The sequence below is a fragment of the Salmo salar genome, chromosome ssa15 (assembly GCF_905237065.1).
Source record: "Salmo salar chromosome ssa15, Ssal_v3.1, whole genome shotgun sequence".
In the NCBI taxonomy this organism is placed as follows: domain Eukaryota; kingdom Metazoa; phylum Chordata; class Actinopteri; order Salmoniformes; family Salmonidae; genus Salmo; species Salmo salar.
In genome coordinates, this window is record NC_059456.1 from 72,391,542 (window position 1) to 72,405,526 (window position 13,985).

Consider the following 13,985-nt stretch of genomic DNA (forward strand, 5'->3'; position numbering starts at 1 on the left):
GATGGTTTGCTCGTAGTCAAACTGAAACAATCGCTAACATTTGTTCCGTTAGAACGCTAAAAGGCTAAGAAATAAATATAATCGACAATATGTAAGGAATGTCACGTATCGGACACCCACAAACGCTCATGAGTTGGGCTGAAATGCGTAGGAGGACGTTGTGGAGACTTTTTGAAGAAGATGTTCCTTGAGAGGAACCATCACGTACATGCTTCCATGCGTGAGCTGCAGTTAGACTTGATTTACCCCCCTACTGTGTGTGAAGAGGCTAATTACAAAGCTCTCCAAAGGCCTGCCAGAAATGTCTCTATGACCTTTAACCATCTCACCCTTGATTGGACGTGTTTGTTGCCATAAAGTGACCCCCCCCCCCCCCCCTCAAGCACTCTGAAGAAAAGCTGTCTCATTATTTGAAAAGTAGCGTCCACGGCAGAAAGGAACATGGCGTTGTCTCTGTTTGACTGTGTCGATTTTGTGTGTGTCTGAGACCGCCTTGCCTATGTGGCTCCCCAACTCTCCATCTCTCCTCACATTCTCTCTCTCTCCACTCTCTCCCTTCCCTCCCTCTCACTCTCTCTCCTTCTCACATTCTCTCTCTCCTTCTCACATTCTCCTCTCTCTCTCTCTCTCTCTCTCCTTCTCACGTTCTCTCTCCCTCTGTCACTCTTTCTATATTAGTTTCTCTTCATCTAATGTTCTCTCGCTCACCCTGTTTCTCTCTCTCAGTCCCTTCCTCTCGCGCTCTCGGTCTCTCTCTTGATCGATGCATCAACACCGCGCGACTCTCCTCTCCACCGTGACATTCGCCAACAGGTGCTAGAAGAATGAGAGTCAAAGGTCAAACCCACCTCAGAAAAGGGCGGGAAACTGGGAGCTACATCGAGTTACATTGTGTCCAGCTAACATAAGTGCATTAGCTTTTTCCTAGCGTTTCGTCAGCAGAACGAACGAGGAAGTAGACGATTTTTATTTTGCTCGGAGACGCCCCAGCCCTGATGATTAGCTCAAATGCTAATCCTTCCCAGTCCCTACAGCCATGACTGAAGTGATAGACCGGCGCACACACACACACACTGCTCCTTGATGCTGCAGTGCCCATTGTTTTGTCTTTCTCCTTTTAGCAGTCTCCTCAGACGGGCGTTAGTGATAGCCATCTTATCACAACTCTGCAGTAGGGAGATAACCCCACCGTGCGATTGTTAGTGCCCGGTAATGGAATCGTCCCAAATAAACCCACATGTGACGTATGCATTTCACCCAGGTCTGTTCATTGCCATTGTGTCATTCGGTTGTCATTGACCTGCACAGTGATTGCCAGAGAAAAAGTCTGGATTTTGTCGGTTCCTTCATTTTCGCCCAATGGATAAATGAGTTAGTCCATGTCAATCAATGCCTTCTAAGCTCCTTGGTCGACGTTGTGTTTGTTTCTCTCCCCACAGATCCACCCTGAGGAGGAGGACTACGGCTTTGAAATCGAGGAGAAGAACAAGGCCATCGTGGTGAAGTCTGTCACCAGGGGCTCTCACGCCGAGGTGAGGAGTCTACAGACACACACACACACACACACACACACCTTCTGTGCTTCTTCCTTCTCACTGACAGAGTCCATTAGTCCCAGTGATTCAGGCACTGGTGGTTCTGTCACTCTCCTCAGGGCATCTATTCTCAGTGTGGGGATCAGATCAGCCGTATTACATTAGACATGCCTGATCACATTCTCCTCAATGCCACCACACGCCACAACACGACATCCCAGCTCTGTGTGTGTGTGTGTGTGTGTGTGTGTGTGTGTGTGTGTGTGTGTGTGTGTGTCTCGTGTGTGTGTGTGTGTGTGTTAGTGTGTGTGTATGTATGCGTGCCCTCCATCTGTCTTTCTGCCTGCAGCCTCATGTGCGGTTTGGTGTTGATTGGTTGAATCGAGGAAGTGTTGGGATCGGTGTGTCGCTGTCCTGTCTGTCCGTCCCATCTATACGTGTGTTGTCCTGGCTGAGTGTGTGTGTGTGTGTGTGTGTGTGTGTGTGCTTACGTGTGTGTGTATGTATGCGCCTGCACACGTTTCCATCTGTCTTTCTGCCTGCAGCCTCATGGGAGGCTCTCTCTCTCCTCTTTCCTGACTCAACTAATCAGGGTCTTGGTATCTTGTTGATTGGTTGAATCAGAGGAACTAGTGTTGGGATTGGAACAACGACTGGGGATCTCTGAGTGAAGGGGAAACAGCCTTACTGCACTCCCTCCCTAACTGTCCTTTACGGTCTTTCTCCCCTCCCTTGTTCCCTGTCCCCTCCATCTCACTCCTCATCCACCTCTATCGCCTCTGCTTCTCCGCTCCAGACAGTGCCAGTTTAGTTCGGTCCTGGCTGACACAGAGCGTGTGTGTGTGTGTGTGTGTGTGTGTGTGTGCGTGCGTGCGTGCCAGCATTGTGAATGAGGCTCAGCTGATTCACAGGGCCCAGTGAAAAACCCTGGGAGAGCCAGGGACTCCAGGAGGGTCAGGGGGAGAATACCAAACAAGCGCACACACACACACACACACACACACACACACACACACACACACACACACACACTCAGAGGGCCACTATGCCTGGCTGTCCCTATTCTGGTCTGTCCTCCAAAGCCAACCCCGCAGGCAACCAAAGCCAAGCGGATCTGGGTCCTGGGCTAGCCAGAGAGGATATAGAGGATGCATTATTCTCACGACGTGACCAGACACATGCACGCAAAACCCATCACAGTTCAAAATGCATTAATGCCCCGCAAATGGCGGGCAGATGTGCAAAGCTCATATCGTTGACCTTCCCTTCTTCATTAGCATTTATTTTATTTATTTTTATCATTAAGATTTCACCTGAAGGCTTTTTCCCATTATTTAACCAGGTTTTATAAGCAAAATCTGGTGAAATTGTTCGCAAGCAATTTTACATCTGCAAAGCAAAATGGCCGCTGATCTAGCATGAAATGATGAGACAACCTATCCGGACGCTTCACCGATGTTGTTTCCACTCCGTCCTCCCTCTCCAGATGGCGGGGCTGCAGGCGGGCAGGAAGATCTTCACCATCAACGAGGACCTGGTGTTCCTCAGGCCCTTCCAGGAGGTGGAGACCATGATCAACCAGGCCTTCTGCATCCGCCGCTCCTTACGCCTGCTGGTCAACACCAAGGCCAAGGAGTGAGTTACAGTATAGTAGTACAAGCATGGACACACACGTATACACATACCCAATTTCATTTCACACACACACACACACACACACTTGACTAGACACACAGGCTCAGTGTTTGGCCAGTCTCTGATTCACTCCCTTGTTGATTTAGGATCGTGAAGGTTCCAGACACTCCAGATCCCCTGTCCTTCAAACTCTGTGGCTCCGCCCCACCTCATGTACACGCAGTAAGGAAAGGTGAGTAACAACCCGCTTCGATTGGCGCTCTCTGAATGTGACCTTGAGTCTCGGGGTTCACTCATTGGACGTGACACCACACACAGGAAATATGTACGGCATTGTATGTTAAATAGCTAGTGATTTAGTCACGTCTTGTCCGTTAATAGACCGTTTATGGGAGGGAACCTGGAATGTTGGTATACATGCCAGAAACCTGTCTTTAAATTATAGGATGAGGTAACGTTACCTTCCAGCCATGCACCTGTCAGCTTCAGTTCCCTTTTACTGAGACTCTGCTTTTTAGGACCACATGTTCGCTAGGGCTCAAAGTTAAAATCCTAAAAGACGGTGCTCCCCCTACACACACACACACACACACACACACACACACACACACACACACACACACACACACACACAACTTCACTCCTCTTTGTTAATACAACCACCTGGGCCACATTCCCCCGGTACACTGCCTGCTAGGCAGATGTTTATATCATATAAAAAGAAGAAGCGAAAGAAGAGGGGGGGAGGATTTATGACTATCGAGTTGCGAGCGAGAGATTGGTCCAAATGTGTAAAACAGCTGGAAGAGGAGGTAGGAGAAAATGGCCGACTCCTTTCTGTAGCATCCAGGGATGAGGACACACACGCACGCAGGCTGCGAAGTGTGGGGTTCCTTCCAGCTACCGACCCCATATGAGTTGTCTCTGAATGATGTCAGACTCTCCAGGCGCTCTCTCATCTCCTAAATCAGGGCCCTACTTGACGGCTGGGAGGGGTTGCTGCTAAACTGAAGTTATGGCGTTGGGTGCTCTGTGTGAGGTGGATGACAGGGAAAGGGATGCTAGGCCTGGTATTTTAAAATGGGACAGGAGTATCTGTTTAGTGCACAGCTAATGTGTTACCAGGAGTTATTTGAAGTTATTGCACCCATGTATGTCTTCACGTGTGCATATCTCTTTCTTTGAGGATGATGGCCTTGGATAGGTCTTCTCTAATGAACAGATTCTTCATTTCAATGGGATGTCCTAATTGAATGGAGGTTACATTGAATAAAATACATATTTACATGAAGGACTAGATTGTAAAAAATGATGCATTGCACTTACAGTATATTACAACAATTTGTAGAATTTTTGTTGGGGGGATGTGACAAAGTATGACCGCATTGCGACTACAATGACATTGTTATATGTCATATGTCATGTCATATGCCGCAGGGACGACCCTGCGGCATATCCAAATGTGATCCCTGACCCCTGTGTGATTTCAGGGTCGGAGGCGGCGGCAGCGGGCCTCCAGCCAGGTCAGTGTATCCTGAAGGTGAACGGCAACAGCATGAACCTCAGTGACTACCAGGAGGTCCTGGAGCACTTCACGTCCTCCCAGCAGGAACACCCCGACATGGTGAGAGACCTGGCACTTCCATTGTCTGCATAATGTTAGGGGAAACAAATGTTCGGACATGGTGAGATTGAACCACAAAGGCATGGCCCATTCTTTCCCAATCCTGGTTCTGGGGACCCAAAGGTGTGCAATTTTTTATTTATTTTTACCTTATCACTAACATACCTGATTCCACTTATCAAAAGCTTGATGATGAGTTGAATCAAGTGCCTAAGCGCCAGGATTGGATTGGAGAACACTGACATAGCCTAATGTAGCTTTAAAAAGAGCTTTAAACCATTGCTACTTTTCTACCAGTGTCAATATGTTTTTGCACCGAACTAGTGTGTTCACTTCTACAGTGTCACATGCAAGGTTTTATTTTTATTTGTTGCGTCACAACTAGGGTTCTTCCTCATTCTCAGTTTCAGTCTTCTGCTAGTAGACCTCTTTCCCCTCTTGTTTTTCTTTTCCTACTGCCTCAAATACTGTGTTTTGGCTTTATCCAGCTTGGGACCCAGCAGGATGTACAGTACTGTGGTGCTTTTTTATTAGGTGATGTGTTGATATTTACTCTTGCTCCTCTTCTCCTATCCAATCCCCTGCTTTGTTGATGTTTACCCTGGATTCTCTTGTCCTATCCCCACAGCTCTTGCCCAGTCAAATCTCCTCAGAGCTGCTCTGTTTGGACCACGTCTTAACGTCTCTGTTAGTTCATTCACACAGCTGGTTAATTGCCAGTGTGTTTCCTGAACCAGTGCCATGTTCTATGAGAAAATATGCATATACAGTGCCTTCAGAAAGTATTCATACTCCTTGATTTATTCATTTTGTTGTGTTACAGCCTGAATTCAAAATGGATTAAAACATTGTTTTATCTCACCCATCTACACACAATAACCCATAATGAGAACGTGTAAACATATATTTCTTTTACATTTTTGCAGATTTATTGATCCCTAATTTACATAAGTATTCCCACCCCTTTGCTATGACACTCCAAATTGAGCTCAGGTGCATCTAATTTCCTTTGACCATCCTTGAGATGTCACTTCTACTTGATTGGAGTCTATTGTGGCCAATTCAATTGTTCGGACATGATTTAGAGGGTCCCACAGTTGACAGTGCACGTCAGAGCAGAAACTATACCATGAAGTCCAAGGAAATGTCTGTAGATCTCCGAGATAGAATTGTGATGAGGCATATATCTGGGGAAGAGTTTAAAACAATTTCTACTGTGTAGAAAGCTTCCAAGAGCACAGTGGTCTCCATCATTGGGAAATTGAAAAAATATGTAACTACCCAGACTTTGCCTAGAGCTGGCTGTCCAACCAAAGTGAGCAACCAGCCAAGAAGGACCTTGGTCAGGGAGGTGACCAAGAACCCAATGACCACTCTGACAAAACTACAGCATTCCTTGTCTGAGATGGGAGAACAGTTTCTACAGCACTTCACCAATCTGGGCTTCATTGGGAGAGTGGCCAAACGGTGCCTTTTTTCTCTGGCACTCCAGAGAAAAAGGCACATGACAGCATGCCTGGAGTTTGCGAAAAGGCACGTGAAATATTCTGAGAGCGTAAGGCAAAAGATTCTGTGGTCTGATGAGACAAAATGTTAACTCTTTGGCCTGAATGCAAAGCGCTATGTCTGGAGAAAACCAGGCCCAGCTTATCACCAGTCTAACCCCATCCCTACCGTGAAACTTGGTGGTGGCAGCATCATGCTATCGGAATGCATTTCAGCGGTAGGGACTGGAAGACTGGTAAGGATAGAGGAAACAATACAGGCAAATCATTGAGTGTAAATGAAGATTTACATTCCAACAGGACAGTGACCCCAAGCATACAGTGAAAGCAACACTGGAATGGCTTCAGAACAAGAATGTGGAAGTCCTTGAGTGGCTCAGCCAAAGCCCAGAATTGAATCCCATTGAAAATCTGTGGAAAGACTTGAAGATTACTGTTCACTGCCGCTCACAATCTAACTTAACAGAGCTTCAGAAAATCTGCAAGAAAGAATTGGAGAAAAATTCCCAAATCCAGATGTGCAAAGCCGATAGACATACCCAAGGTGGCAGGTAGCCTAGTGGTTAGAGCGTTGGGCCAGTAACTGAAAGGTTGCTGGATCAAATCCCCGCGCTGACAAGGTTAAAATCTGTCGTTCTGCCCCTGAGCAAGGCAGTTAACCCACTGGGCGCCGAAGACGTGGATGTCGATTAAGGCAGCCCCCTGCACCTCTCTGATTCAGAGTGGTTGGGTTAAATGAGGAAGACGCATTTCAGTTGAATACATTCAGTTGGACAACTGACTAGGTATCCCCCTTTCCCAAGATGACTCAAAGCTGTAATGGTCGCCAAAGGTGCTTCTACAAAGTATCTACTCGGGTCTGAATACTTAAGTAAACTGTATGATGGCATGTACAGAAACACACACCAATGTTTGACTCCGGTGTGTCCCTCTCTGTGTCCTATAAGTGTCAGTGGGTGTATCGGGCATTTGAGGATGTTGAGGAGGACAGGGGATCGTTCAGGGCCTGCCCAGCAGAGAATGGCTCAGAGACAGAGGAGGAGAATGCCAGGAATGGAACAGGTACAGTAGTGTATACTACCTCACTGTGGGTTCGTATGTGTGGGTTTGTCTCTGTCCATCTATCCGATAACAGGTGTGTACTCAAGCGTCCTGTGTTTTGTGTCTCGTCCAGACTATAGCCTGAGCACGCTGTCCATGTCTGATGACTCTGTGCCTCTGGTGAGCATGATGGTTGACAACGTGCACCTGGAGCATGGCGTGGTGTACGAGTACGTCAGCACGGCCGGCATCAAGAGCCACGTCCTGGAGAAGATGGTGGAGCCCAAGGGCTGCTTCAGCCTCACCGCCAAAGTACATGTCCATTGTTGTTGTTAGCATTAGCATGGTAACACTGCTCAGCAGTTTGTGGTTTACTGCTGGAGCAGGTTGGCCACAATACATACATATTGTTGTTGTGTTCTTCTAGCATTGGCACTGTGGGTTTCTGTTCATAGCCACAGCCACGACTCGTTAGCATTTATGACAGAAAACAATGGGAGTGCATGCTTCCCAAGTTACATGTTGTTTAATTCCATGACTTAAAACATTCGTTTTCACCTGTCAGATCCTGGAGGCCTTTGCCGGTGACGACAGCCATTTTGTGCGCAACTGCAGCCAGCTGATCTCACAGAGCGACCGCGTGGTGTCCATGCCTCAGTTTGAGTTCAGGAACATCTGTGACACCAAGCTGGAGAGTATCCGCCGACGAATCAGCAGCTACCAGCAGGTACAGGATCCCTCTCTCTCATAGCCCCATATGTAGTGCAAGAGCAGCTACAAACACGGACTGCTTGCCGCTTGTCTTCAACTCTTTTGTACACGCACACTCACTCTCTCCCTCCCTTCCCCAAGCATACACGCTCGCGCGCACACACACACCCCCCACCCCAGTAATTCAGCACCAACTACACCACACACACACACACACACACACACACACACACACACACACACACACACACACACACACACACACCCCCACTTCAGTAATTCAGCGCCAACTACACCCCACTCACACAGACAACATACACATATCAGCAGTGAGTATTGAACCATCATTATGTTATAGCGGTAAAGGTACCAATTTCATTCTCCTTCGTTGTGTGTGTGTGATTGTTTTCAGTTTGCCCAGGAGCTGAGGAACAAGGCGTGTCCCACGTTCAAGCAGGCGGGTGTGCGGCCTCACCCACTGGGCTGCATGGACTTTGTGCCCACCAACTGCCACGTCAACCTGATGCAGGTATCTTACCCCAAGACCACCACGGCCACTGGCAGGGCCTTCAGCATCCGCTTTGGACGCAAGAACTCCTTCTTCGGCCTGGACCCCGACCAAGGTGGGGCGTGCAGACGTGTGTGTGTGTGTGTGTGTGTGTGTGTGTGTGTGTGTGTGTGTGTGTGTGTGTGTGTGTGTGTGTGTGTGTGTGTGTGTGTGTACACATGGACGCATAAGACGCACGTGCATGTGTGAACTGAGACACAAACACATACCTTTTGCTTACACATTGAGAAGTACAGCACGCAAATACGACAATAGAGCCCAGTTGGAATCATATCAATGCCTAAGTTCAGTTTTTTTGTGTAAGTCAAATCACATTTGAGTTTTACCAACAATAGCCAACATTACGCTGCTAGCCTTTTAAGGCTTCAAACAAAGAGATCATTTCAACTAATTACCCTCTCTGACCAATTAAATCCCATTGTGCAGAACTTTATGACCTCTCGGGATGAATCAAACCTTGTTAACCTTGAGCCGTATATCGGGACAATTCCCACAGTACATTAGCAGTAATGTAGTTGTAATCCCACCACTAATTGTACCCGTCGGTTGCCCATTAAAAACCTCCATTAGCCTCAGGCGACCCTCCTTCCACCCCCCACGCTGTCACGTGTAGCCGTCTTCTCTGTGGGGGATGAGTGATGTCACCAGAGCGGGCCCTCCAAGGCACCAAGGGTGGGATATCCTCCAGAGAGGAAGAGGGTGATGAAGAGATGGGTATCATTAGATTACTTTACTGTAGACGTTGTTAGGTCAAGGGACAACGCGCGAGGGACAGAGAGAGTGAGAGAAAGTGAGCGTGCGATAAACAGACAAAGGACAGAGACGGTTATAGAGTCAGAGAGAGCGAGGGAGTGAGAGATCTTAACAGGTGTAGCCCTCGGGGCCCATCCACAGAATGAAATAGAACATTATACACTGACTATACAAAACATGTAGAATGACAGACTGACCAGGTGAATCCAGGTGACAGCTATGATCCCTTATTGATGTCACTTGTTAAATCCACTTCAATCAGTGTAGATGAAGGGGAGGAGACAGGATAAAGAAGATTTAATAAGTCTTGAGAGAATTGAGACATTGATTGTGTACGTGTGCCATTCAGAGGGTGAATGGGCAAGACAAAAGATTGAAGTGCCTTTGAACGGAGTATGGTAGTAGGTGCCAGGCGCACCGGTTTGTGTCAAGAACTACAACGCTGCTGGGTTTTTCACACTCAACAGTTTTCCGTGTGTATCAAGAATGGTCCACCACCCAAAGGATATCCAGCCAACTTGACATAACTGTGGGAAGCATTGGAGTCAACATGGGCCAGCATCCCTGTGGAACACTTTTGACACCTTGTAGATTCTATTCCCTGATGAATTGAGGCTGTTCTGAGGGCAAAAAGGGGGGCGCAACTCAATATTAGGAAGGTGTTCCTAATGTTTGTTATACTCCATGTATACAGTTGAAGTTGGAAATTTACATACACCTTAGCTAAATACATTTAAACTCAGTTTTTCACAATTCCTGACATTTAATCAGAGTAAAAATTCCCTGTCTTAGGTCAGTTAGGATAATGTGAAATGTCAGAATAATAGTGAGTGATTTATTTAAGCTTTTATTTCTTTCATCACATTCCCAGTAGGTCAGAAGTTTACATACTAATTGAGTGTATTTTGTAGCATTGCCTTTGAATTATTTAACTTGGGTCAAACGTTTCAGGTAGCCTTCCACAAGCTTCCCATAATAAGTTGGGTGAATTTTGGCCCATTCCTCCTGACAGCTGGTGTAACTGAGTCAGGTTTGTAGGCCTCCTTGCTTGCACACGCTTTTTCATTTCTGCCCACAAATTTTCTATAGGATTGAGGTCAGGGCTTTGTGATGGCCACTCCAATATCTTGATTTTGTTGTCCTCCAGCCATTTTGCCACAACTTTGGAAGTATGCTTTGGGTCATTGTCCATTTGGAAGACATATTTGCGACCAAGCTTTAACTTCCTGACTGATGTCTTGAGATGTTGCTTCAATATATCCACATCATTTTCCTGCCTCATGATGCCATCTGTTTTGTGAAGTGCACCAGTCCCTCCAGCAGCAAAGCACCCCCACAACATGATGCTGCCACCCCGTGCTTCACGGTTGTGATGGTGTTCTTCGGCTTGCAAGCCTCCCCCTTTTTCCTCCAAACATAACGATGGTCATTATGGCCAAACCGTTCTATTTTTGTTTCATCAGACCAGACGACGTTTCTCCAAAAAGTACGATATTTGTCCCCATGTGCAGTTGCAGACCGTAGTCTGGCTTTTTATGGTGGTTTTGGAGCAGTGGCTTCTTCCTTGCTGAGCGGCCTTTCAGGTTATCGATATTGGACTCGTTTTACTGTAGATATAGATACTTTTGTACCGGTTTCCTCCAGCATCTTCACAAGGTCCTTTGCTGTTGTTCTGGGATGGATTTGCACTTTTTGCACCAAAGTACGTTCCTCTCTAGGGGACAGAACGCGTCTCCTTCCTGAGCGGTATGACGGCTGCGTGGTCCTATGGTGTTTATACTTGCGTACTATTGTTTGTACAGATGAACGTGGTACCTTCAGGCGTTTGGAAATTGCTCCCAAGGATGAACCAGACTTGTGTAGGTCTACAATTTGTTTTCTGAGGTCTTGGCTGATTTCTTTTGATTTTCCCATGATGTCAAGCAAAGAGGCACTGAGTTTGAAGGTAGGCCTTGAAATACATCCACAGGTACACCTCCAATTGACTCAAATGATGTCAATTAGCCTATCAGAAGCTTCTAAAGCCATGACATCATTTTCTGGAATTTTACAAGCTGTTTAAAGGCACAGTCAATTTAGTGTATATAAACTTCTGACCCACTGGAGTGAAATAATCTGTCTGTAAACAATTGTTGGAAAAATGACTTGTGTCATGCACAAAGTAATGTCCTAACCAACTTGCCAAAACTATAGTTTGTTAACAAGAAATTTGTGGAGTGGTTGAAAAACGAGTTTTAATGACTCCAACCTAAGTGTATGTAAACTTCCGGCTTCAAATGTATGTATCTCTATGTTCCCATATGGTCCTCCAGTCTGTTTTGTCTCTCTGTGGTTTCAGTAGCCTGCCGTTTGGCCTGTCACCCGGCCACCGCTCCGTGCCGAGCCACAGAGACACTCAGACAGCCAGGGGAAGACGGGGGAGGAAGCTGCAACAGACAGCCAGCCGTCTGAGATAACCATTAGCATTGTTTCAACCTGTCTCTCGCAGCATGATTTGACAACTACTCTGCAGTTGTGTCGCGCCAAGACGTTGTCTTTTCAACATATGCGAGACTTGGCAATTCCCCCAGCAACCGAGTTTAAAGTTTCTTTACCAGGCTAAACAATTCCGTTTTTTACAACTCCAAAGTGACGGTTTCATTGGCTTTGCGGTCAGAAATGCATGGACAAAATGTCTGCTTTTTTAGGGCATTTAGTAGCCTCAGAGTGCTCAGGGTTGAAATGTGCACAAAGTATAGGAGCTCCTCGACTTAATAGCCTATGCTATTATGTGCTAGCGTTACACCCTCAGGCTCCACGATCAGGACATAGAATTTTGAATTAGACCACAATACCAAATAACATTTGTTTTTTTTTAAATGACTTTTTGTCACGTTCTAGACATTTCTTCACGACTCGCAAGGCAGTAGAATGTACATAGAACAGCGATATATATATATATATATTTTAAGGCCCTTCATATAAAAGCACAGTTTTTGTCAAAATGATAGGCCATATATTCACTGGAGTGTTATTGTGTATGAAGGCTGAACATCTGGTGTAGATATGGGTCTCTGGAAGTGAGAGTTGATTGTCTCTCCTTCTCTCTCTCTCCCTCTCTCTTTCCCTTTCTTCCCTCCTCTATTTCTACCTCTGCTTTTCTGTGAAGTACAGCTTCTTTCACTTCATTTACCTTTCTTTACCTCTATTTATCTATATATTTATTTTCTCTCTCCCCACAGCTAACCTGAACCCAATGTCCCACACCCAGCACTGTGTGACAAGCATGGGCGCCCCGTCCTACAGCTGCAGCGGTCTGGGAGAGGAGGGGGAGTGGGACATCGAGGGCTCTGGAGAGGGCACTCCAGACAGGAGGCAGCAGGCCCACCGGGGGAAGGGTCTCAGCTTCCTGCTCAAACAGGAGGACATGGAGATCCAGGATGCATACATCCGCCTCTACAGCCGCCTTGACATCGCTGTCCGAGAGATGAGGCAATACGTCACCCAGATAGATGTGTAAGTACACATATGTGAAAATCCTCGCTTAGTACCTATGTCAGGGATCTCAAACTGGTGGCCTGCGAGCCAGATACGGCCCACGAACCAATATTATGCGGCCCAATATACTGTATGTATGAGTATCATTGCTAAATATCTGGATTGACGTGTACTATAAATACTATAGTTGAATTTCATTGTTCAACTTTACCCAAGGTACCCCAATAGTGTGAGTACCCAAATAATACACATGTAGGCACCCACAATGACTTGAGTGGATTTAGAATCGCCAAATTATATATCACCGTCGTTTATTTTTAGTTCCTGTAGTCTATTCGTTAACATTTTCCTCTGAAGATCTGTTATTATTCTGCATGAATATGGAAAGCTGGAAGGCCAAGATATTATGAAACCATTGTCCCCAGGCAGCCTTCCTGAGACCCAAGCCAAACCCCCTTTGTCTGACTGCCCTTTTTGCTTGTTTAATGTGGATACTTTGAAAACAGGGGAATTCGTCAATCCAAAACTGTTTATGGATTGGGCTAACAGGAACAGGCCGTGAAGCCACTACCCCATTGAAAGGAGGGAAAACCTTCTCTACTGTGTGTGTGCATATGTGTGTAAAAGATATGTGTGCGCATATAAATGCAATATATGTGAGTCCACATTATAAGAATATCTCTACTCTTAGTATTCATGTGTTTTCTCCTCTGTGACGGTCGATAACTGCAGCCTGCTGTCGTCCATCACGGAGCCCACCCAGCCGCAGGACAGCGAGCCCCCAGCCTACGAGGCCAGCCAGCCCCCCTCCGTGGCCCCTGAGGAGGGGGACCAGGAAAAAGCAGAGCACGGGGGCATCAAGAGGGTCTGCTTCAAGGTGACTGAGGAGGACCAGGAGGACTCGGGCCACGACACCATGAGCTACAGGGACTCCTACAGGTAAGATAAGATGAGATGAGAGTTGAGATAAGATTCACTTTATTGTCCCTGAAGGGAAATTTGTCTTGGACATTTTAAGTTGGTGCTTCTTCCCAATCAAATGCATTTCAATCAATCAAATGTACATTATAGAGCACTTTTGTTTTTTACATCGGCAGTTGTCACAAAGTGCTTTACGGATACCTAGCCTAAAACCC

The 13,985-nt window shown here is 46.5% G+C and overlaps 1 protein-coding gene across 1 annotated transcript in view; it reads left to right on the forward strand.

Moving 5' to 3' along the window:
• Window positions 1-13,985, forward strand: part of LOC106572294 (phosphatidylinositol 3,4,5-trisphosphate-dependent Rac exchanger 1 protein) — a 107,924-nt gene that overhangs the window by 78,634 nt on the left and 15,305 nt on the right. Inside the window, exons 17-26 of the mRNA XM_045696038.1 lie at window positions 1,440-1,532; window positions 3,022-3,170; window positions 3,317-3,402; window positions 4,661-4,794; window positions 7,247-7,361; window positions 7,474-7,652; window positions 7,906-8,067; window positions 8,464-8,674; window positions 12,594-12,867; window positions 13,582-13,788. Of these exons, the coding sequence (XP_045551994.1) occupies window positions 1,440-1,532; window positions 3,022-3,170; window positions 3,317-3,402; window positions 4,661-4,794; window positions 7,247-7,361; window positions 7,474-7,652; window positions 7,906-8,067; window positions 8,464-8,674; window positions 12,594-12,867; window positions 13,582-13,788 (1,610 nt within the window). The remainder of the gene's footprint in view (window positions 1-1,439; window positions 1,533-3,021; window positions 3,171-3,316; window positions 3,403-4,660; window positions 4,795-7,246; window positions 7,362-7,473; window positions 7,653-7,905; window positions 8,068-8,463; window positions 8,675-12,593; window positions 12,868-13,581; window positions 13,789-13,985) is intronic.